General features: G+C 41.0%; 2 protein-coding genes across 3 annotated transcripts; one reads left to right on the forward strand and one right to left on the reverse strand.

Annotated features, from left to right (window-relative positions):
* Positions 1 to 3,267: 3,267 nt before the first annotated feature.
* hpcal1 (hippocalcin-like 1) lies at positions 3,268 to 16,142 on the forward strand. Its single transcript, XM_017412018.2, has 4 exons — positions 3,268 to 3,567; positions 10,447 to 10,907; positions 12,288 to 12,393; positions 15,174 to 16,142. Exons 2-4 carry the CDS (start codon positions 10,530 to 10,532, stop codon positions 15,269 to 15,271), a joined length of 582 nt encoding a protein of 193 aa, XP_017267507.1. The 5' UTR covers positions 3,268 to 3,567; positions 10,447 to 10,529; the 3' UTR covers positions 15,272 to 16,142.
* On the reverse strand, positions 15,747 to 22,525 carry pdia6 (protein disulfide isomerase family A, member 6). Of its 2 annotated transcripts, none has more exons than XM_017412016.3 (13): positions 22,389 to 22,525; positions 21,906 to 22,047; positions 20,959 to 21,016; positions 20,397 to 20,523; positions 20,206 to 20,312; positions 19,983 to 20,125; positions 18,945 to 19,059; positions 18,150 to 18,290; positions 17,951 to 18,035; positions 16,955 to 17,027; positions 16,717 to 16,875; positions 16,534 to 16,630; positions 15,747 to 16,433 (listed from the first exon to the last, which is right to left on the reverse strand). In XM_017412016.3, the coding sequence occupies exons 1-13, from the start codon at positions 22,405 to 22,407 to the stop codon at positions 16,362 to 16,364; spliced, it is 1,338 nt and encodes a 445-aa protein (XP_017267505.1). In that variant the 5' UTR covers positions 22,408 to 22,525; the 3' UTR covers positions 15,747 to 16,361. The 2 variants fall into 2 exon arrangements, with proteins under 2 accessions (XP_017267505.1, XP_017267504.1); XM_017412015.2 differs by having other exon boundaries at positions 19,983 to 20,128.
* Positions 22,526 to 24,853: the final 2,328 nt, after the last annotated feature.

A 24,853-nucleotide genomic window follows, 5' to 3' on the forward strand; every position in this document is an offset into this window, starting at 1 on the left:
GTTTCCCACTTATTTTCACCTTTTTGTCAAAAAGCTAAAATGTTTATTTTTGTTGCAAACTAAAGCAATAAAAGGCACACTGTAAAGAGCATTTCTGTGTAGAAAAAGTAAAAAGAAGTATATTTTTGTGATAATATGATGTAAGAAACTATTAACAGGATCAATAAAGTGGGATGGTGCTGAATGGCACCACTGCCCTAACAAGGAAAACCCTTCAAAGATTGGCTGGAAGCGAGTTTTACCTGCATGAACACCTGATGCAGAAGTCCTCCAGCGTCCATGTTGAGCTACAGCTTTAACCACCATGGCTGAAGGCAGCTGGGAGAGGTGCTGGTGGCCTCTAGTGGATCATGGCAGCTCTGACTTCCACAAAATTTATTCCAGGAAACAACTGAATTATCTCCTCTGTCCTTTATAATCTCTCAAAACATGCAATATTTTTTTTTTCTTTTGAAACAGTTCCTTTAATTGAATGTACGCTCCATTACCGGCCAGTTATTCTGGACATTCAGGCTGTGACCTTTGGTTTCTGTAGCTTTTCTACTTTGCAAGCTAATTAACTTTATTTAAAAAGAAAGAAAATTCTTTATTAAAATAAATTAGGATCTCTAAATTCTTGAAAAACGTTCTTTGAAACGTTTTGATCTACACAGTAAAATACTTTTGTTATTTTAATGGTAAAATTACTGTTTTAAAGTAACAGATTGGAAGTTACTGTAGACTTGTTGGTTTTTGCTTTAAAATCGCTGTATTCCTGTCATGTACTGCTGATTCCATTACTGTAAATTCAAGAAACATTCAGGTAAAAATTTAATTAAAAATTATTTATTATTGTGATGCTGGCTTACTGTAAAAAAATTGTTAAAAAATCCAGCAGTCCTCCATGTTGAAATGAAAGAGTGTTCATGATTTACATTTATATATATATTATATTTACTGTGGAATGAAAAACTGCAGCGGTTGGATTGTTACCGGGAATCTTCTCTTATTTTAACAATAAATAGTTTACAGCGTATTGTTAGTCTTCTTAAGCTACTTTTAGCTTTTGCTACTTTTAAATTTTAGCCAGAGTTTTGCTATTTTTATTTTTTTAGCCATAGTTTTACTATTACTTAGCTTTTTGTCAGTTTTACAATTTAGCTAACATTTACCTACTTTTAGCTTTCAGCTAGCATTTTTCTTTGTTTTAGCTTTTAGTTAGCATTTGCTATATTTAGCTAGCCTTTTGGTACTTTTAATTAGCCTTATGGTATTTATAGCATTTTGTATTTTTACATGTTAGCTTGATTTTTGATACTTTTAGTCATCGTTTTGGTTCTTTTTACATTTGAGCTAGCATTTTGCTGCTTTCAGCTACTTGTTTTTTTTCCTTTTAGTTTTCAGCTTCATCAGCAACTTCCCTTCAGTCTTTCAGCTCTTACTCTAATTCCTCCGGTTGTTTTTCTTATTTAATTTGAAGAGACACTTTGACAACAGTCAAATGAAAGTTAATTTATATGTTTTTTATTACGTTGAGCTCAGTTATTGTTGAGTTTGACGTCACAGTTTCACAGACTTTTGATGATGTTTTCCCTTTTTACCTTCACAGCCTCTATAGATACCCTCAGTGTCAGTGGAAAAATGGAATGTGTTCTTTTATTTTTCTCATACTGTCTTTTTAAATCAAGCCCAGTCTTGGGTTTCAAGCTGGTTCCATTCTCAGTGCCTGGACCCCCACCCCACCACCTCCACCTGCATTGTGCTGCCCTGAGGTCTGGATGGACAAACACTCCATGTGCTTACAGAAGCAGGTGTCAGGCTTCAGGTACTTGTACACACACAGATACACACTCACTGTTAATTATTTATCCAGCCATTGAAATGCTGAAATACACACCATCCTGGCTGCGGTGTCACTGCAGCAGATGCTTTGTTCGGCTGCAGGTGCTGATGGACGAGTGCGCGTCAGGAGAAAAGACTTCGATGGAGGAAAAAAAAAAAAAAGATTATAGACAAATAAATATTAATATTTATTTATGTCTGATGTTGAATATGCAGGAGAACAATTGTCCCACAAAACCAGGGAGAGATGAAAACGAGATGATTAACTTTGAAGACCAAACAAGAAAACTAACCACGTATTTGTCAAGAGTTATAAACTTTAATGGCCAAAAAATTAAGATGGGCGATAATGTTTTTGCCCATGTTACCAAAATATCTCATGACCCACTGGATGAATTTCAACGAAACTTGCAGGAAATAATCATTAGATGAACATCTACAGCTAGTTATCTTTTGGAGTCACTCCGACCCAAAATGGCTGCCACAGCTAACTGACCTTAAAAAACACAAAAATGTCAACAATTCAGTGAATTTTACAGATATTGACCTAAAATTTGGTGTGGTGGCAGCTGAGACTGATCTCCAACAGATACTCTGAGCTCTAACAAATAGTGCAAAATCTTTCAAATTAAAAATTCCATTCTATTAACTATATTTGGAGTCAACTTTGTCTGTCTGTTAGCAAAATATCTCATAAACCACAGGCCGGATTTTGGTGAAGCTTTCGGGAAATATTTATTGGATGCACATCTACAGCTGATTAGCTTTTGGAATGATCCGATTTAAAATGGCCGCCACATCTAACAGATCTCAAAACACACACACAAATGGCGATAACTTAGTCATTTTAACAGATCTTGAGCTAAAATTTGATGTGGTAGTAGATGAAAGTCATTCCCAACAGCTACTCTGAGCGTGACGTCATGAAATGGGGCGGGCGATGTGCATTTCTCCAGGGAATGTTTAGTTTTTGATTATTATAAGAGAATTAAGCCAATAACCCAGCGTTATTGAATATTATGTTCAGATTTGGGGTTTTCCAGTTTATGTTTTTGTTTGAGAAGGTTTTACTGGCCTTGTGTTGGGTTTTTTCTAGATTTCCCCTTAAATACGAAGCGGTTTATTTTAGACCTTGCGCTAATTTTAGTCCGCAATGATAATTTTCCACAGAACGAGGCGAAGTCTGTTTTCTGGAGCGCTGGAAGCAGCGAGTGTGGACGGATCCATTCCGCTAAATGAGGGGGGGACTCGGCGCGCAATCCGAAAACTAACATTCGGAACGTCACTGTAAATTACATTTTAAACCACGCAATCGTTCGCTTCGATATTTACTTACACTTTACTGTATTATAAAAGATTATTTGATTAAAACAAAAGTAGGTTTAATTGTTGTTGGGTAATTAAACACCCCCTTCGGTGATGAGTTGGAGGAGTCGGATGAAAACCGAGCTCTGTGCCACATCTTCTTCCAGCAGATGATAAAGCCACTTCTGGAGGCACAAACCTAGCTGAAAGGGCGATATTTGAGGCTAATTTGTGTTTTCTTTGTGTGTTATTTTTTCCTCTTAAAAGGGCGGCTTTAAGTCACTGAAACACCACCTCCGGTTTCCCCCAGTGGAGAGGCTGGCTGTAAGTTAACGGTTAAGTTCGGCAGCTGCCGGGGAAAAAGTGGGGAAGTGGACGCGGAAAAACAATTAAAAAGCGGACATTTTTAACAAAAACACCCGCCGACGAGACCCGACAGAGGTAGGTTCCGTACGCTTTTACCTCTACATTATATTACCATCTGTAAAATTGAGTTTATCAACTCAGCCGAGGCAGTTTTAGTCCCTGAAAGGAGGGTGTTTCAGGGACTACACCCATCCCAGACTCCCACATCTCACCTACACATGAATAAATATATATTTATTTATTATTCAGGACTTCTCAGCCTCAAAATGCACTTTTTTTAAGGCAGCACAGGTTCTGCTAGCTGCTCAGTTTGAATAAACCATGCATGCATATGGTAAATACTCTAACTTTAAAGAGAAAAAGGATGGTAAACACAGCTATTACATTATTAATGTCTTTTTTTCTTCTTCATAAACAGGCTAGGCACATCCCATTATAACACAACTAGAACAGAAAATGGTAACACATCATTTGAAATCACTTGTTTTATATTGTTTGCAAATAAAAGTCAACATTTACTAGTGCCATGCATGCTGTTTGTGTTTAAAATAGTAAATTTCTGGTAAAACAAATGGAGATGTTGATTTTGGAAGCTTGTAAACTGTAAATAAAACCAGATCAGTGCCTTCTCACAATAAAGAAACTACTAGATGAGTATAAATAAGTATAAATCATTATTACTTGTACAATACATTGCATATTTTGAGTTTTAAAAGGCCAAAGTGACCATATGACGAGTTGTTATTCCTTTCTAAATCAAGCACAAACACACTGATAAATGAAGGTTAAAGTGATGCATATCGCCCGCTGCCTTTCATGCCAGAGACATATGTGTTAAGGATAACTCAGCTACTACCACACCAGATTTTATGTCAATATCTGTAAAACTGGACGATACACGGCTGTTTCTGTGTCGTCCAAGAAGGAGAGATGGCTCCAAAAGTTTGTCAGCACTTGACGCACATCCAGTGATTATTCCCTAAAGGTTTTGTTCAAATTCGTCATGAGATATTTTCCTAACAGATGGAGTTGACTGCAAACAGTTAATGGCAAAACAAAGATATTATGCAGTCGCTCATAATACGCATTGAGGTTTGGACTCAGCCACTAAAACGACAAATATTAGGTCTAAATCTATCAAACTGACTAAGTTATGGCGCTTCTTCTGTTTTGTGGCGGCCAGTCGGCTGTGGCAGCCATCTTAAGTTAGGTTAGCCAGTTGCAGAGGTGCATCCAGCGATCAGCTTTAGTGATATTTTGCTAACACGAACACACACGGACACGAGCAGAAGTGGCGAGCAATAAAAATCACCTGATTTCTTGTAGTTGTGCACTTCTGTTCTGAAATCAAGCGTAACACGTGTTGGAGAATGTGTTGTAGACAACCCCAAACAGAGCGACGGCGGCCTTGTTTCTGACCATTCGCTTGTTTCACTCAAGTCTCTGATCTCCTGCTATGTGTGCGCCCACAGATCGATAGCTCCTCTGCCTCCGTTTCACGAGCTTTACTATCCAGTTGCCTTGACGACTGGCGTGTCGGGGGACGCCTCCCTCCTGATGCACCGGATGAGTTTTTTCCGACACGAGTTCAGGGAACCGGCGCTGAAAGTGAGAATCTTTAAGGAGCTCATTTGCTGGTTCCCCCTCCTCCTCTCCCCTCCTTGTACCCTCAGCTGAAGTTGGCAGAGTTTTCACAAACACTTCAGGCTCCGGAGCCGCTCTGCTCCTCCTCAAAACACACGACTGAAATGGAAACTGCGCTTTTGTTTTGGTGCACTGAATAATCTGTCTAAGATACACAAGGAGACAGGGTTCAGAAAACACGAAGAACATTCTCTCTGTCGTCATCATACAGAAAATATTTATTGTAATATCTCTTACATGAGCATGAGGTGCAGCTTTCACTCCCTAACAACTGTTTTGTGTAGTTTTCATTACTAATAAGTCACTCCTTAAGTCTTAAAGTGACTAACCAACAATGTGTAATCAAGAAAAACCACTGTCTACAACAGGAGTGGGCAACCCTGTTCCAACACAGCTGATTTCAATCAATGGTTGATTAACAGGCAGAACCTGAAGAGGTAATTAAACCACTGAATCAGGTGTGTCAGAGCGAGGAAACAAGTAAAACATGCAGGATGGTGGCCCACGAGGACCAGGATTGCCCACCCCTGGTCTACAGCCTAGAAGTGGGGAAGTTTTTAGCTGAAAAAACCAAACAAACAATTCATCAAATGCTGGAAATTACACTTTTTTCTTATTTTTTGTAGATGTTTAGTTGTATGAGATGCCAGTTTTTGCTCAGAATCAAAAGGAAGTTTTGGGCGGGGGGGGGGGGGGGGGAGAAANTGAAACTGAGGACGCCAAACCACGTACTCTGCGTGTTACAGATAAAACCTGGCATTCCTCGAAGAAATGCATATCGCCTGCATAAGATCATGTTTTGCTGAGAAATGATGGAGGTGTAACAGTTTTGGTCAAACCTGAAAAGTTAAGCCGTGCGCAACATCAGGGGATACGGTGAGATGTGACTCTCAGCTACTACCACACCAAATGGTAGGTCAGTGTTTGTAAAACTGACTGAGTTGGAGTCACCTTTGTGTTGGCCGGTGTCGAAGACAAGAGTGGGGGAGTGGGGGAGAAGGAGGCGAACCCAGAGCGCAGACTCATCTTAACAAGAAACTTAATTTATTAAAAAATAAAAGAGAACAAAAACAAACAGCTGATGAGGCAGCAATACAAAACATAAGCTAAAAGCCAAGATCAAGACTATTAAGACCAGAGAAAACACAGAATGAACCAGCTAGTAAGTGGAGGGGATGACCGGGTTTTAAAGACAGGATAATTACGGGAAGTGGGCACAGGTGAGTAATAACAATTGCTGGCAGGTGGAGATGGGCGTGGCAGATAAACAAATGATAAACTGAGGAGAAGTAAATAATGACATGAACACAAGAGGCAGAAACAATACAAAGACAAAACATGAAAACAATGACCCTGAATACAAAAGAAACCACAAAGAAACAAAACAAAACCCAAATCCTGACAATCCAATCTCTCCGTTTTCTAATCTTTTTACGTCTGTGCATAAAGTGAGCAGTGTCTGGGTAAAAATAACCTTTCTTTTTGTTGTGACAGCTTTTTTTTTTTTTTTACAGGAAATGAGATGGGATGGGTTGGAAAATGTTAAACGGTGGATAAACATTCAGAAAAATATTGTGGAGAAGGGGACGAGCTTGTGCGAAACGGTCCTCGTTAGGGACGGAAACCCGCTGGAAGTAGTGGTCCGTGCAGACCGGGGACGCCTGTGGGGGCTGGGGACACGAACGGGGGGACTGTTGCTGTGTAATTGAGGAGCACTGCGAACAGCGAATGTGGAACGGCAGTCTCCAGGGGCTGCTGTGTGTCAGAGGATGCTCACAGGCTGCTCGTAAAATGTAACTCCGCAGCCTCGGTTTTCCATGGGAGGGAGAGCATGACTCCGTCTGCAGAGGAGGTCACCGGGATGTCATATTTGTCTCCCACAGCCGAAGGCAAAGGCGGAGCCGGGAAGTTTTAGCCCTCGCCTGTTTGTCTGCACCGATAGCAAAATATCCCGTGAGTCACGGGACAAGTGTTAATGACATTATCATGAAATTAATCACCTTAAATCCGATTTAAGATGGCCGCCACAGCAAGGTGAACCCTAGCAAACAGAGATATCTACAGCTCGGTCAGTTTTACAGCTGCTGAGCTAAAACTCGTTGTGGTAGTAGCTGAGACTGAACTCCAACTTGTACTCTGAGCTCAAGATACATGTTTAAAACTATTAGAATCAACTCTGCCTGTTAGCAAAATATCTCACGAACCACCAAACAGATTTTAATGAAACTTTCAGAAAGTAAACACCGGTTGCACATCTACAACTGAACCTGATTCAAGACGGCCGCCACAGCTAGTCGAGCTTGGCCTACACAAATGCGGCTTTAACTCAGCAAATTTTACAGCTACTAATCTAAAATTTGGTGTAGTAGTAGCTGAGAGTCATTCTCAACACATACTCTGAGTGCTAACAGATCCTGTGAGATATCGCACAAGATCGTGCCTTTCAAGGTTTGACCATAACGACTGTAACTCTATCATTTTTCAACATAAGATATGCGATATGTATTCTTTCAAGGAATGCTAGTTCCTGATTGCACAATGGTTTATTTTGTTTTACTACCGGAATTGTCTCAGATGCTAAAATGTACGAACCGTCCTGTATTCATACAACAGAAGCACATTTTCTGAGCACATATGGAGCAAGTTACTTTTAATGATGAGCTGAGGGAAATAACAATCCCTGCAGGAGGTAAAGAAAGCGAGCCAGGACTTATAAGAATCTATTAATCCCCCTGCTGCACTACACTCCTTTTCAATGACTCTTTCCTCTGGGAAGTTTATTTTTAATTTAGCTTCAGAGCTTCTTAAGAAATCAGCGCTACACTTCCTTTTTTTTTTCTCTCAGCGTTGACTCTGCTGGGCTTCACATGGCGTTGTGTGTTTGACAGGACAAACAGCAACGTCCACACGTACGTCTGTTTCTGCTCAGCCCGCAGACTGATCTGTCCCGGAAAAGTCCACGTGACCCAGAGCCGCTGCCGCTTCCTCATCCGGTTGAATGTTAAAAAGGAAGCGCTTCGGTCAGGCCCGGAGGGCGGTGTGTTATTTATAATGTCGTCCAGTTCAGACCAAATCACCGGAAATGATATTATCCTCTCAAATTAGGAACCATTTGGTCAGCGCTGCTCTGTAGCTTCCGCAAACTTTCTTTAAATTCAGATAAGCCACCACAGAGAGCAACGTTATTTACAGTTTCCTGTTCGACTGCACGACTCTGAAGGAGGACGACAAACAGACATTTGTGGCTTGGGGTAAATAATCAGGGTAGAAATGGAAAGATAGGCGATAAAAAGCTTCACAAATCATTAACTTTGTTGTGTCTAAAATGTTTCCTGAGCTACCATCGAGTCAGAGTTTTAATTTTTCTTAAATCTGATGAATAAAGTAGTAGCATTCTTAAAGCTTGCATATTACCTTTCATGCCAGAGTTTTAAACTTTGACCATCTTATGCTGAGGTATGAGTTATAGCTGTTTTAGGTTAAATTTTGAATGGAATGTTACACAATTAGAGTATGTGTTGGGAAGGACTCTCAGCTACTACCACACCGAATCCAAGCACAATGGATGTAAAATTGACTGAATTGTTGCCATTTTTGTGTTTTCTAACATCAGCTGGCTGGGTTAGCCATCTTAAATTGAATTGGCTCCAATCAGTTAATCAGAGATCCAGAGCTTCATGAGGTATTTTGCTAACAGACAGACAAACATGGGGAAAAAACAAAACAAAAACAGATTGTCTGCCTTCACCTATTAGCAGCGGGCGTGCGTAATAACCCCTAATAGAGCAAAGTTAATGACCATCAGCCTGATTTATGTCCACCCCGCTGTTTGTGATGTAATGGGGTTCGATTAAATTCAAAAATGGTGATTTCTGAGCCGTAAAAGTGCAGGAAACTATACCTGTGGGACAAATAAAAGAAACGAGGACGTCAGTGCGCACAAAAGACATCATTCAAATTCACACTTTTGTTCTTCGCCAGAAAAATCCAATCTGCTGGCAGTCAGAAAGGAATGATGGGATCTGTTTCATCCCTCCCTCCCATGAAGTCATTAAAAGCTGCACAGAGGAGTGGAGGTGTTATTCAGAAAGGATCATTACATAATCGAACCTCTGGTATTAGCGAAGGGACTCGTACTGTAAAGCTGGAAATAGTTTTTCTTCTGTGTGTCATACTTTTTCCATTCCTCCTTCTTCCCTGTACTCCCACACCTCTTTTTTTTATATCCATCCCACTCACGCTTTCCCAAATGCGAGTAAAGGATTAGCTCATGTTTCATGCAGCTTTTGTTCTACATTTTAGCAGAAATAATATTTGCCTTTTTTGATTTGCGATGCGACTCTGTTGCTTTCTCCTTCAGTCCTGCAAAGAAACATGTTAAAATATGGTCCCTAAACTGGCTTATACTAAAAATATTTAGGGTCATTTAAAAGATAAACTCATTCAGGTGATTCAGAACACAATTCTTTGTAGTTAAAACCAATATTTTCTGTTTTTTTTTTTTTTTTGGTAAGTATTACCTGTACCACTGTTTCCTCTCCAGATCTCATGACCTTTCCAGTTGCCAAAACTCATTACTGTGTTTGCTTCATCCTGCACAAGGCGTTCCATTTAATAGTAATATTTTATTCTGGATGCGCTGTGTTTATGCATCTCGTGCGAATACCCCTGCATACATGAATAAACCGAGTTTGCAGAACGTACTGTAACCATGGCAACACAATTTAGGCAAACCACACAAACCGAAGGTGAGTAGGCCCAGGTGGCTAAATGCTTTTTGGCCATCGATCGTGCCCCTTTTTATTCGGTAAATAAATTCCACCTGCTCAAATTGAATTAGGTTACCAATCTTCCCAATGAAAGGAGCAGATTATTATGGAGGTGAACGTCCGTCCCTCCCAGTAACAGCAGCCAGTATCAGCCTGACCTTTTGGAAAGTTGCTTTAATAAGAATTACGATGCCCCAGGGTACATGTCCCTTTGCCATGCAGGGCAGGCTTGTTGAATTATCACTGAGCCGGAGGGGTAATACTGTATCCACGGAGACCAGGGTACACCCCTCACCCCTCACACACACACACACACACACACACACTCATAATGTCCTGATGACATCAGAGCTGATATCTTTGTCTTTTACAGTCCATGAACAAAGTATCTGTCCAGGTTTTCTACCTCGGCTTGGAAGTTCGAGGAAAATCTCCAGTATGCTTAAATAAATTGCTGCTGAAACCTGAGAGGGATAATTGAACCCATGAATCATTTATGAAATTCACACGAGGCTATTAATGAGTGTTGTTCCCCCTGCAGGAGCCCAGGAAGCCGAGCAGCCTTTGGCGTGGAGAGCGGGGAAAGTGAGAATAGGAGGAGGTCGAGACAGCAGCCCAGCTATCATGGGGAAGCAGAACAGCAAGCTGCGGCCCGAGGTCCTGAACGACCTGCGAGAAAACACGGAGTTCACCGATCACGAGCTGCAGGAGTGGTACCGCGGCTTCCTGAAGGACTGCCCCACCGGCCACCTGACCGTGGAGGAGTTCAAGAAGATCTACGCCAACTTCTTCCCCTACGGGGACGCCTCAAAGTTCGCCGAGCACGTCTTCCGCACGTTTGACACGAACGGCGACGCCACCATTGACTTCAGGGAGTTCATCATAGCGCTGAGCGTGACGTCACGTGGCGGGCTGGAGCAGAAACTGCGCTGGGCCTTCAGCATGTACGACCTGGATGGGAATGGTTACATCAGCCGGGCGGAGATGCTGGAGATAGTTCAGGTCAGGACTTACTGTTTACTGTCTTTTTATAAAGAGACAAGATGAGATGATCTGTTGTCCTTATAGACCTGAGACTCTGATACATGATAATAATGTGTGAGAAATCATTTTACAGCTTATGTTCTCCAGAACAATTTGATTTGCAAGGTTCCTACAGAAAAGTAGTGATTTAATTTTAATATTTTCCAGGTTTGGATTAGTATAGGAAAAAAAACAGGGTTTGGCAAAATATAAGTGTTTCCAGAATCTTTAAATTGACATTTTCTTCATCAAAAGTTGCTCAAACGAGCAGATTATTTTCATCTAAACTATAAAAAATATGTTTCTTTCTTTTACCTCCAGGTTTGCAAAGATCCAGAAAATAAAACTGGAAGCAAAGATCAATATTTCTTGTCATAATGTCAACTTTAACCCTTTAGTTGACAAACATATAGAGATCTGTTTGTCAGCTACTACCACACCAAATTTTAGCTGAATATCTGCCAAACTGACTGTGTTTTAGCCATTTTAGTGTTTACTAAGGTGGATTTTCAAAATAAAATCTGTGTAACTACATGGCACAATATTATTAAAAAATAAGATAATAATCCTGAACTCTTGAGAAGCTAAAATGAGTTTAAAAACAGCAAGAATTAACAAAACTTCACAAATCCGTGTACTTGGATTTTTTTATATTCACTAAAACTTATTTTTCTCAAAAGCTTTGGGTTTTTTTGTACTTATTTACGCTTCTTTTCCCCCTGGCCCTACATAATATTCTCAGAGTTGTTGGTTTGCCACATCACATCACCGAACACCATTCAAGTTTTTTGTAAACAATATAATACTTTATTATGTTTCTAATTGTTAACCAGACAATCTTAGCCCAACTCCTCCACACAGTCCTCATTTTGTTGCTGAAGACTGATAGAAGTGAATTTATTCGGCGGCTCCAGTCCGTGCGTGCAGGCCGCCCTTGCTGCTTTTCTTATCGCCGCCGGCGTGTTTGCTCTTCCAGTGAGGTGAGCGCAGGCCGTCTGCAGGGCCGTATCAGTGTTGGCTCAGCCCGCCGTGTTTGCCGACCCAAATGAATGTGGAAACAAACTAAAATCGTCGGCGCTCTTTCGGTACCATAGATGCCTTTCTGTTGAACATCTGCTTAAACACACGAGAACGAGGAGGCATGTCTCCGATGCGTGTGTTTCGGGGCGACTTGCGGCGAGTGGAACAGCAGGAGACGGAGCAGAGCAACGTCATTATTCAGGGCATCGGGACCATAGATGGAAGGAAAACAGTATGCCCGAAGGAACCAGTTCTGTTCGATGCCTCCTGCCTGAATGCAGCAGTTTGTGCTGTCAAGATTATATATATATACTCTAATCATTATCACCTCCTTTATAGGCAATTTACAAGATGGTGTCATCAGTAATGAAGATGCCAGAGGATGAGTCGACACCAGAGAAAAGGACAGATAAGATCTTCAGACAGATGGACATCGACAATGATGGTAAGGCTGTTGTGACGCTTGTGTGTCATGTACCATATGTGCTTTCTAATGAATGGACATTTTATCGTATATTAGATGTTATGTTCTGAAAACACGAGGCAGTATTTATCAGTGTCTCCCATCAGACAGCTCAGCAGGCCCCCCGCACCTTGATGTAGTCTTTCAGGCCTGTGATGTCAATCAATGACCCACTTGTTCACCCGGCCGTCCTTAAGGTGCTAACGACACGAAACAAAAACCCTATTCTGTCTCCTAAAACAGCACAGTTTACAAACTGACCGACGGAAGCAGCCGGTGTGAACTGAAGGCTGAAACTGCATTTGTTTGGTTATTTTGAACACCACAGATGCACACCTAGGCAGCAGCCAAAAATAGTTTCAGTAGCTCAAAATAAACACATTTATTAAAACTGATGCTCAGTAAATCTGTTTGTTACAGTTTATATCATTATATCCCTGCAGCTTTCTGCTTTTGTTCTTGATTTATGCACCTATCCCTTGCATTCTACTTAACTTTATTAACGTCTCTATTCAGTTCAGTTCAGTTTATTTATCTAGTTCCTGTTCACAACAAAAGTCATTTCAGGACACTACACCAAAACAAAAAGTTCAAACCATGAATATAATCCAAATCCGATTACAGTCAATTCACTCCCATGATAACACAATACATTCTCATACAGTACATTATGAAGTAAAAGTTCTCTATCTAAGGAAGCCAGCAGATTTTCTAGTATCCTCACTTCAACACAGTCCCTCATCTCGAGCTGCACAGAGCGAAAGTGCAAAGGAACGACTCCCTTTTATCAAGAGGAAACCTCCCACAGAACCAGAACCGGGCTCAGGATGAGCAGCCATCTGCCCCGACCGGCTGGGGTTCAAGGGGACGGGAAAGAGAAACACAGAATGAGTGGTGCGGGTGTGGTTTCTATGGGTAGAAAAACACAGGCTAATGTCAGCATTAATTACATGTAGAAATATGGAGCACAGAAAGAGTAAAGACAGCAGCAGAGGGAGGAAATGTGGTCAGTCTGAGCCTATAGCAGCAGAACTAAGGGAGAGCTCAGGAAACCCAAACTATAGGATTTATCAAACAGGAAAGTCTTAAGCCTTGTCTTAAAAGTGGACAAAGTGTCATCCTCATGGACAGAAACTGGAAGATGGTTCAAGAGAGGCGCCTGAAAACCAGAAGCTCTGCCTTCTGTTCTAGTTGTAGAAACTCCAGGAACCACGAGTAAACCTGCCGTCTGAGAGCGAAGAGCTCCTTTAGGAACATATGGAACAACGAGATCTTTAATATGAGATGTTTGTTGAGAGCTTTGTGTGTTTGTAAGATTTATACTTCATTCTGATTTAAACATGGAGCCAATGGAGAGAAGCTAAAACTGGAAACATGATCTCTCCTTCTTACTCTCACCAGAACCAGCTGAAGACTTCTGAAGGAGTTTGACACCAAGAGAATAAAGAACTACAAGAATCCCACCTAGAAGTCAGAAATACGTGGACCAATTTTACTGCATTATTTTGGGACAGAATGTTTCTAATTTTACTTATATTACGCAGGTGAAAGAGCTGTCCTGGTAGCGTTTTTAATGTTGGAGTTAAAAGACACGTCTCTTTTATAATATTCTTAGCTTCCCTTCTGATGACTTTGTCAGAGCTCAAACGTCTGTTGGAGACGTGGACTGTATGTAGCACACAACAATCAGAAGATGGGTAAAATGTGTTACTGTACCTGTCAGTGTCAGTTTATTTATACAGCACATAAAAACAAGAAAGCTGACCAAAGTGCTTCACAATTCAGAATATAAAGAAATTAAAACTATCGGCTTTATAGCAACTCAATCTCTGCTAGAATCAAACGCCAAGGAATAAAGACGGGTCTCGAGTTGGGTTTAAAAGACTCGACAGTCATCTTTCCAAAGGTTTAGGAGGTTAGGAGCAGAAATGGCAAAAGCTCGATCACCTCTTGAGTTTTAGTCTGGATCTAGGAACATCTAAAGGGAACTGGTTGGTCTTAAAATCGATTCTAAAACGAACAGGAAGCCAGAACCGGAGATCTGTTCCTGTTAAAAGAAATGCTGCTGCATTCCGGACAGTTTGTAGGCGATGAAGAGATGATTTAACTTTACAGAACTATTAGAAACCTTAAAACTACCGACAGTCTCTGTGGTTTGGATCCTGTCCTGCAGATCCTGGATGATGCTGCTGGTTCAGCGTTTTCTGTAAAAACAGTGACGTTGGACTCGTGTGTTCAGCCGCTTCAGATCTTATTCTTGTTCTAATCATCAGTTTATTTAGAAGCAGAAGTCAAACAGACTCAGGTTTTACACCATCACATGGAACCAGACCCTCAGCTACAGCCGCAGAGGATGGTAATCTGCTAAAACCGTCAGAAAATAGAAATAAAAGGTTTTGATAGGTTGCTAATTGACAAAGCAGTCAGTGCACGAGTCCTTAAATGCTTGTCTGCGCTGCATCGATGTAGCAAAGTTTGAGCCAATAGAAAAGACTTCAACTAACTTCAGATATTTGGTAAATCATTCTGCTTTCTGTGTGAATTGGTTTTAACATTTTTATCGTACATAAAAACGTACAACAGCATCTTCTGTTGGCTGATGTGACCCGACTCTGTGGTAATGTTTTTTTTTTTTTTATAAAGATGTTGCACACTTCGCAGGTACTGTCCGTCTTTGTTACAAGAACCCCAACATGGACAGAACATCAGAGGCCTTTTCTGCTCCCTGCTGATAAAACGCTCTTCCTGTTTCTGCTCCACAGGTCGGTTGTCTTTGGAGGAGTTCATTAAAGGTGCCAAGAGCGACCCGTCCATCGTCAGACTGCTGCAGTCGGACCAGGAAGGCCATCGTCAGTTTTGAAAACACACACACACTCCGCACCGTGAGCACACCAACATAAACCCAGCTTCGTCTTGTTCCACAGCTCGACCACCTCTCATCCAACACTCCTGTTTACATCGATGTACATTTCTCTTACAGGTGTAGCTTCTTCTGTCTGGACTTTAATGAGCTATTCAGTTTTAATTTTCTCTTTTTATTGTGCCTTTCCAAAACATTTTCCTCTTCAGCTGTTTCCTGTAAGTCAAGTGCCATATTATGTTTATACTGACTGGATTATAAGCTACAAGTATTAGGGCTACCATTATGTTACAATAAGGAAACTAATTAAACTAAAACAATCTGGTTCAACTCCGTGGTTGAATTGTGGCTAATTGTTCAGGAGCTCAAGTCTTTTTCAAGCAGCTCTACAGTTCTTGGATATTGCATGTCCCCACTGCTAGATGTTAGATGTTTTATTGGATATTGTGAGATTATGTGAATACGGACGCCGTGATTGGTTTTATTCTTTTTATTTTTGTAACAAAAACGCCATTTTTGTTTTCACACAATTGAAATAAATCGTGTAAGAAAAATCTACACAAGACGCCCCACAGAGTCCCTTTTGTCCTGAACTGACATGATGCAAACCCACCAAAATTCTTATTTACGGTTTTTCTTTTTCCTCCTGTTTTTTGTGTTTTTTTAAAAAGAAGGGAAAAATCACATGTTTAGTCTCATCAAGTTGAAGTGTTACTTTCACAAGTCCACGTCTTAAAATAGGTGCTTCAAGGCGGCTGAAGAGGGGAGAGGGAACAATGTCTTGGAAAGACATGAAGTGACATTCAGGACCTCCTCCCTCCTCTCCTCAGCTGGTGGCAGCTTTATAAATACGCAGCTTCTCTAACGTTCAGCAGGTTTGTGAAAATGAATTCATCCCAGAGACACAGGCACAGGCTCCCCCTCCCTCCTGTCCCTGCGTGACAGTTTGATGGTGTAGAAAGACTGCAGATGTCTCTTCTGCATCTCTTTCTGGAGTATTTCAGTAACTGGGCGACAGGGCGTCCTGTTTGTCCACAGGGGAGGGGAGGCGGGGACACACTGGACCAGACAGATCCTCGACAGTTTGGACTCATAACTCGTCTTTCCCAAAGTCGTCATCCAGGTCCACGTCGCTGAGGTCGTAATCGTCCTCCACAGGAAGCTGGGGGAAAATGAGGAAAAATAAGGACGATTTTTTTTTTTTTTTTTTCGAAAGAACTGACAGGAAGGAGCCAACAAGCCTTACTGAACAGGAGGCTCACCTCGCCATCTTTGCCGTCCCAGGGTTCGACAGAATGAATCTTGGGCATGATGCCACCTCCCAGTGTGGCAGTTGAGCCGCGGCCCACAGAAAGCTCCCTAAAAAACATCAGCAACTCAGTAATTCAATTTTATTTAGGCATCAAGGCTTCTGGACCATATCTCGGAGAAACTGTGCCCCCTACCTGAGGAACTCGTGAATGCCAGTCTCACTGAAGGAGCCCCTGAGGAGCGCAAACTTCATCTTGCGCGAGTTGATGGCAGCCATGGCAGGGTAGCCAAACCCACCAATACCCAGAGAGGCCTCCAGGTCCATCTGAGCGCCTGCCTCAGTCCAGAGCCAGCTGACAGGAGAAAGAGCCAACCATCAGGCTACTAGAGTTTACATCCTGCCATGATTCAGGACCTGGCCTGAGTCCTTACCCCCACTGTTTCTTCTTATACTTCTCAGCCATCTTCTTCATCACATCCAAGTAACCGTTTCTACCAGCCGCACCTGTTAAACAACAAACGATGGTGAGTGCTCCGACGTCAAACCCATCATTTGGAAAGGATGGATTCAGTCATGAAGTCTTAGGTTGTACATTTTTGTTCAAGATCGATTAAATGTACTATACCAAAATGTTTATTTTTAAACTGGCCAATATTAAACATATAGGGCTGTATCATTACATGTATTTGTACAATGAATTAGACAACGACTACATCAGCCACAGGTGATCGTCGCTCCCATCTAGAAGCGTCCACATGTTTTATTTACCTGCATTTTGTTACCAGCCCTGACAGGAAATGATAAATACGTCAAACAGAGCGGTTCAGAAAACTATGGAGAGCCTGTTTAATTCAAATCAGCTGTATGAGAAAAGCTGAACTGCTGCAGAGTCCAGAGGAGCTTGTATGGCAAGCAGTTGCATCATGTAATCGGCACTCTAAAATGAACTATGGCAAGCCATTTGTATATTTATTCAATATCTCTGATATCAAGCGTCATGTTTTCTCAAACTCAGCACACGAAGAAGCTAGGTTTGAGTGTTTCATATTTTATTTATTTTATATTTTCACTCTGGGAAACGTTAGTTTTGTACTGCATGTTATTTGGCAGCATGTGTAACCTGCAGCAAACACTCCTTTGTTTTTTATATTAGTAACACTTTTTATGAGAACTTTCAGGAGTTTCTTAAACATTTTAACACATGACCTAAGAGCTACTGTTTACACTTCAGGTGGGAAGAAATAGACAGTAAACTATGATGTTTTATTCATTTGGTGATAAATTCACTGTACATGACCTGCTATCTGCCATCTTTCCTGCTGAACTGAACCGTGACCTTCATTCACCCAAACGGGACTTAGTGTACCGTTACAACTATTAATATGTAAAAAGTTTAAAATAATGAAATGTATCAGTGTGCGTCTTACCTGTATCCAGGATGTGAGGCAGGACAGCGATTATACACAGCTGGCTGTCCTCACACGTCATCTTCAGGAGGTCTTCATTCAGGATCTGAGACAAACGAGCACAAAACTCATCAAAAACTCTGAATATAGTATCCACCGTTTTTTTAGCGTTCACCAACAATAATTGATTCATTTAAAAGAATCAAACATTCATACTGACCTCCACCAGCTCGGGAGCCGGAGCGTTGTCGGAGAACAGATCCATCGCTTTCTCGATGATGTCTCCACGAGTGCGACCTCCTTGGTAGTCCTCAGGCTCCTCCCCTTTGCGGAAAATTTTGATCGTTGGAAATCCACGGATCTAAAAAAAAAAAAAACCCCAACAACAACAAAAATGTGAAAACATTCCTTTAATTCCAGTTTCAGCAGGATGACATGGAGCAAAAAGTGAGGACTGAAAGCAAAATTAAAAAAATGTGCATTTATGACTTTGAAGTTGAATTTCTTCAGGCAAAGACGACCCGATTTATTAATAACCTACTCCGAAACAAAGCTGCTCAGGAGAGTTTGATGCATATGAAGCAAGCCAAAAAATAAAACATCAAATGAAGCACTGAAACAGGCACTTCTTTTGGCAGCAGAGTAGTTTTGCTAATGAGCCCATCGCAGAAGTTCATTTCCTGTCTGCCTCTCTGTTCTGGGAGCACTAAAACAGTTACGACAACAGCTTACAGTAGATGTTTACTTCCTACAGCCTCGCTTCAAAAACAATCAATCCTAATAACAGCTTCAGGACCTCGACTCAGAATCCGACACCATTAGGAAAAAGAACATGCAAACCTAAATGATTGTCTTCAACAAATATAAACCTTTTAATGTCTGAGAGAAAGCATTTAAAAGTGTAATCAGAGCCGCACGCAGACAGAACATGACCGGCCCCAGTAGCTTTTTGTTGCATTTGCTACTTCTGCATCCAATCTTAGTGCGAATGTAACATCTGGGATTCTCCACTCACCCCGTAGCGGCTGGATATAACCTGGTGTACAGTAGCGTCCACGGCCCCCAGGCGGACTCTGCCCTTGGTCTGCCCCTTCACAGCTGTGGCTGCAGCTGTCCACTCAGGCTCCAGGCTGGGGAGGAAGGAAGAGAGCAGCTGAAACTTGACATCAAGGATTCTTGCACAAAACAGACACTAAGACTGAGGGTGCTGGTATAGATTCACAGTCACCCAGAATACAGAAAATACCAAAAAAAAAAACCAAAAACAAAGCAGCTGAACTTCTGCTCTGTGGCCGAAGACGTTTCACTTCCTGTCTGAGGAGAAACGGTATGGAGCTCCAAGATTTAAACTGCATGAATTTTTAAAATAAAAACTGGGGTTAGCAAAGTTCAATTAATCATGTAAAAAAAAAAAAACTAACAAGAACCAATAAAATGTCACATTTTTACTCTACAAATAAGTTTTAGCTGGTAGAAAACTCCCCATTTACAAATGTGAAGCCAACATATACTGAACTCAGATGGTTTGGAGATACATTAGCAGACATTTAAATGAAGGATTACATTTTAATGGAGTATTAGAGCCAGTGAAATACTCTGACGGTGAACTTTATGGATCACCCAGACATACTGGGCCATTGTTCACAGCAAAGACCATTCCAGTTTAGTTGTATAAATAAATGAATGAATGAATGCAGAGCTGCCCAATATTAGGAAAACATGCGACTATGATGCAAGTGTTGAACGATGTGATAAACCTACATGTTCACTTCACACTTTGCTGTGACTGTGGAGCGGGGATCCATCTAACTGTCAAATTTATTTAGTATTTTTGTTTTTGCATGCAGCTTGTGTCTGTGATTATTTAGAATCCTTTGATATAATTGCAGCCCTTAAAAAAAGGAAAAAAAAAAGGAACTCAGCCGCTCTCGCAAAGCTTTGTTTTCTAATGGTGGCAGCAGAGATCTCAATCTAATCATCTCCATTGCGACTGTAGCATTTCGAGTTCATGATGCGTTTGATGAGAAGCTTCTCTCATTTCTGCCAAACTCACTTTTTGCAGTGTCCACACCAGGGAGCAAAGAACTCCACCATCCACACTTCGTCACTGTCCAGCACCGTCTTATCGAAGTTGTCGTCTGTGAGCTCGACCACGTCTCTCTTGTTGCCATCTCCTGCTCCTCCTCCGCCGCCGCCCTGCTGGGAGACGGTTTGTTATTTACACAGCGTTCGCTCGTTTATTCCGCATTTCCAATGACAGCCAGCCCTCCCTCGACCTGCTTGCTGTAGCCAGAACCACCGGACTTGCCGCTCAACCTGTCCTTCACCAGACTGAACAGAGAGTTCATGGCTCCATCCACGATGGCCTGGCTGCTGCGCCCGCCTGCAGGTGTGAAGGAAGAGCTTCGAGTTCCAGCAGTTTTTAAAAATTATTTAATTATTTAACCATCAGGCCTGCTGTCCATACCTTGGTACTCCTCCGGTTTGTTTTTGTTGGCTCCGAAGATCTTGATGGTGGGGAACCCTCTGACGCCGTACTGCCCTCCCAGCGATTTGTGCTGGTCGGCGTCGACAGCTCCGACTTTGACAATACCCTGAAAAAAAAGGGACACAAACAAAATGATTCACCAGAAATCAACTATCTGTTAACATTTCAGGAATGTGTGGCAGCCTTGCCTCTTAAATGGAAAGTGACGCAGATCAAAGAATTTTTTTTTTTTTTACATGCAGAAATCCTTCATCTTTCACTGGCTGTGACACTTTTTAGTTTGTGCAAGACAAACTCTTACATAAATATAATAAATAAAACAATAAAACCTTATGTTTATGTTGTGTGTTTTTTTTTTTAAATCTCGCAGTGTCTAATTATAATCACAGAAAACTCCTGTGACATTTTCTTTGAGACTGATGGTGCTGTTGCAAAAAAGGTTAATTAATAAAGAATAATTTGACCAATGTCAAGTTTTTTTTCTCCCTGTTTATTACAGTAAATTGTGTGCAGATATAATGACACCAAGTGCTCTGTTTACCTTGAGGGCCGTGGCTGCCTTCTTCCACTCCGGAGCGAGACTTTGACAGTGGCCACACCTGCAAGAATATATGACAAAAAAAATAAAAATTTAGCAAAAAGTGAATATTAAGCCAAACTTATAATGGTGTTTAGAGATGAGACTCAAATTGTATATGGCTGGAATCCAGTTTTATTTGTCTTTTTTTAGACTTAAGAGGAAACTGTGGGAATCTGAAGCCATCATAAACCTGTTGAAACTCTAAACTTGGTCCTAGGTGTGAGTGAGAGCGTGAATGGTTGTCTCGTTTGTCTCTATGATGGACTTGAGACCTGTCCAGGGTGTCCCCTGCCTCTCACACAGGGACTGCTGGAGACAGGCACCAGCTCCCCGCGACATAGAGAAGCGGGTAAAGAAAATGGATGCATGGATAAACCTGCTGAGAGTTTTTACAACATTTAAAATCCAAAACGCACCTTTTTAGTGACAGAATCAAGCTGTAATAAGAGCCTAAAATTCCTTGAAGGAATGCATATCACCCGCCACCTTTCATGCCAGAGTTTTAAACTAAAGATCATCTCATTTTGAGAAGGAACGGAGGTGCAGCCGTTTCAGTTGAACCTTGAAAATGATGAGTCTGTTAAAGCTCAAAGTATGCGATGAGGAGGACTGTCAGCTACTACTACACCAAATACAGCTCAATATTTGTAAGACTAGCAGGAGTTAGAGCCGGGTTTGTGTCAGTTAAGGCTGCTATCTTGAATTGAAGCGGCCCCAAAAGTTATATCAGTTGTAGATCCAAGGACTGCTTTGAGCATTTCTTAAGTCTTTTAAAGACTGTGCTCTGTGTCAAAACTTCTCAACCTGATTTGCATACAATCTCTGGTGCTCACAGAGGAAGGAAGACTGTCAGTGAACCATAACTGACTTAAATAAGCTGAAACCACTGGCTTTTTTCATGGACTCACCATGGAGCATAAAACTCAACCAGCCACAGACTGTCGCTCTGGATCACCTCCCTGTTAAAGTTGGAGGGTGTGAGCTCAACAACATAATCACTGGACGAATACATGGCTTGAACAGACAGGACCAACGAGCAGCCCAGCACTCCTACAGGAAAACACACAACAAAAATGACAAAATTAACATCTAAAATTGAGCCTCTCAGCTAAATATGACCAGCTACGTTCAATAAAACACATATATTAGCTATAAAAATGGGCAGCTAAAGTTTAGTTATGAGCTTGTGAGTTAATATGGTAAGTAATAAACAAAACAAACGTTTATTAATTCATTTAAATCATCAATAATGGAGGCCTGTCCCTGCTGCAGCAAAACTTAGCATTTAAGCTAGCTGCGGTAGATAAAATGCACTCAAATGCACACCCAAAAAAAATCTTTTTGAATAATTGATACATGTAAGCAGAAAAACGCCTTCTGAGATAACTCACCGAGTAAAAGCGGTCCCATGGTTTTAACTTCTCCCTCTTCGTCTCCTCGGTACAATCAACACTCACGGACTGAAGCCGCTGCTGCGCTCCCCCAACAAAAACTACACCAGGAAGGAGAAAAAAATAGTCTCGCCGTGGCCCGCGCTGATTGGTCCACTGCTGGCGACGCTGAAATCCGTGATTGGTCCGCTGCTGGCTACGCCGAGATTCGACCAATCAGCGTGCGCCGTGTAGTTCAACGGTGCCAGTACAGCGAGTTGAGGAGGAGCGTGGAAGCAACACAGAGATATCACAGGGCTGACTCAGTCTTATGGTTTTTTATGATGGGATGCGTGGAAAAGCATGAAAGTGACTCGAAAGTTAAAACAAATATTATGTATTGGTGGAAGATGTGCTAAAATTACCGTGCCTTAATGACAAACACATATTCAAGGAAATAGGCACAAAAAACACAAAGAAAGGACATAAGGGATTATATATATATATATATATAAACAGCACATTTAATGAAACAGAGGTCATCTGCTGCAACATTTTTACCAAACACTTCTGAAAACACAAGAATCTGGAAAACAGCAACACAGATTTTAGTTGATTTTGTTTTTATCCAGTTGTCGTCATGCTTTCTTTTTTTGCTCCTCAACACCGCACACAATCTGGATCATTCATATTTAATATCAATTTAATTACCAGAGCCCTTTGAAAGCAATACGAGCTGTAAGAGTCCTCCGTAGACCTACACTAAAACATAAAAAAACCCTCTAAAAACATACTGAAGCACAACAATCGAAATGAAAATCGACACGATGCTTAAATCAAATACAGATGAGAAGATGTGTTTTTATCCAGGAAGCTTCTCATGTATGGTTTACCTTTTTGATCACCTTTGTGTGTGTGAATCTTGGTAAATCTCAGTTTAGAACCATTAAGACCCAAATGCCAACAGGGAAATCTTAACAAGGAGCCAGTGGAAAAACTGGTATCTTTTTTATTTGAAATAAAGTTGAGCACTAATATAAAAGGAAATATACTGGAGGAAAGTTGTTAAAACATAAAAAGAAATCTAATAAAGAAAGCTACAACTAAAAAAAATGCCCAGTAGTGCAATGTGTAAATGTGGCCGCTAGATGGAGACAAACCACAGCCTGACCATCAATACCTTTATAAACAAGTGATCTGAAGTTTGTTTAAATAAATAAATATGTTCAATTTTTTAATTTGGGGAAAAAACTGGGATAACTTGTATAATAATAATTTTTGTTTTCAATTATCTTTTTTAATAGAGGGGGAAACACTGATAGGTTTACAGATTATCAGTTCAGAAATGTGCTCAGTTAGCTAGTTCATACATAAATGTTAAACTTTTTATGGCATCAAGGGGGATTTCTACGGAGCCCTGTAAGGAGCATGTCAGAAAAGAAATATTACTGTCTTCCTTCACAATAACTACATTTTAGACAGGTGTCGTGCCACGGTAGTTATCTGTCCCCCAGCCTCTAGTCAGGAAAGGAGGATCAGGTTCAAACTTACTGGAGTTAGAAGACATGAAGTGAAGTATTTATGCAGCCAAAGACTGATCTGTTGGTGTGACTTGTTTTTTTTATTTTATTTGAGAGAGCAGTTTATGATGGTGATGAAGGAACCTCTTCATACTTAATATTCACATGTGGTCTGATGTGTTTATTTAAGGATTAATATGTTTTTATGGCTTCAGTTTCCATAGGCAGGTGTTTCTCTGTTTTGACACATGGTTTGGATGAATGAGTGATTAACAGGCTTCTGCAGAACTTGAACAAAGAAGGAAACATCTAAAACATGCAGGATGGAGGCCCTCCAGAACCAGGATTGGGGACACCTGAATGCAGATCTGCCTGAGGAGCTCCCCCTAATGGTGGAACTGATTATTTCAGGGTTAACTACATCGCCAAAAGACCTGTAAAAAACGCACTTATTTCGAGGTAACACAATAGTATTTCTTTTCCGACATGCTCTTTATGTAACACAGTAATTTGATAAATAAATAAAACTTTCAGAGCCTAAAGTTTCAACTGACGACACCTCCTAATTATGCTGCGAAATTCACAAATTTGTTCTGTCTCCGCTTTTCCTCAGAGGTTCGTGTTAAAAAGCCTCGCAGTGAGTGAAAAAAAAACAAGTGGTGGATAATTTCCTGCTGGTTTTGGCTGACAGTCTACATTTTCCACGGCCTCCTTCACAATTCATGATGTGCTGAATGTGCGCCGCATCCACAGACTGTAAACAATCAATCTGGAGTTAGGAACCGGAAGTCAGGAGCTAGCCTTCAAAAATAACGGAAGTTGGGGTTAAACATCACTGCTTTGGGGCTCGACACTTTTTTTATTTCCAGTTGTGTTATTCAGAGGTTATAAGTTATTAAATTTAAAGTGAACAAGCAAAGCACTTCTCAATAATAGCTGCAATAAAAAACTTTTTATAGAAGGTGT

The sequence above is a fragment of the Kryptolebias marmoratus genome, linkage group LG19, assembly GCF_001649575.2.
Source record: "Kryptolebias marmoratus isolate JLee-2015 linkage group LG19, ASM164957v2, whole genome shotgun sequence".
In the NCBI taxonomy this organism is placed as follows: domain Eukaryota; kingdom Metazoa; phylum Chordata; class Actinopteri; order Cyprinodontiformes; family Rivulidae; genus Kryptolebias; species Kryptolebias marmoratus.

Bases quoted from the DNA above. Each gene is read 5' to 3' on its own strand.
- pdia6 (XM_017412015.2), bottom strand. The intron at 18,036-18,149 runs GTCAGTATGAAT...CGTTTGTCTCAG, and splicing joins CGGCTCCCGAGCTGGTGGAG to ATCCTGAATGAAGACCTCCT. The intron at 16,876-16,954 runs GTAAGGACTCAG...TTCTCCTGTCAG, and splicing joins TATAAGAAGAAACAGTGGGG to CTGGCTCTGGACTGAGGCAG.
- hpcal1 (XM_017412018.2), top strand. From the start codon at position 10,530: ATGGGGAAGCAGAACAGCAAGCTGCGGCCCGAGGTCCTGAACGACCTG. The intron at 10,908-12,287 runs GTCAGGACTTAC...CCTCCTTTATAG, and splicing joins AGATGCTGGAGATAGTTCAG to GCAATTTACAAGATGGTGTC. The intron at 12,394-15,173 runs GTAAGGCTGTTG...TCTGCTCCACAG, and splicing joins GATGGACATCGACAATGATG to GTCGGTTGTCTTTGGAGGAG.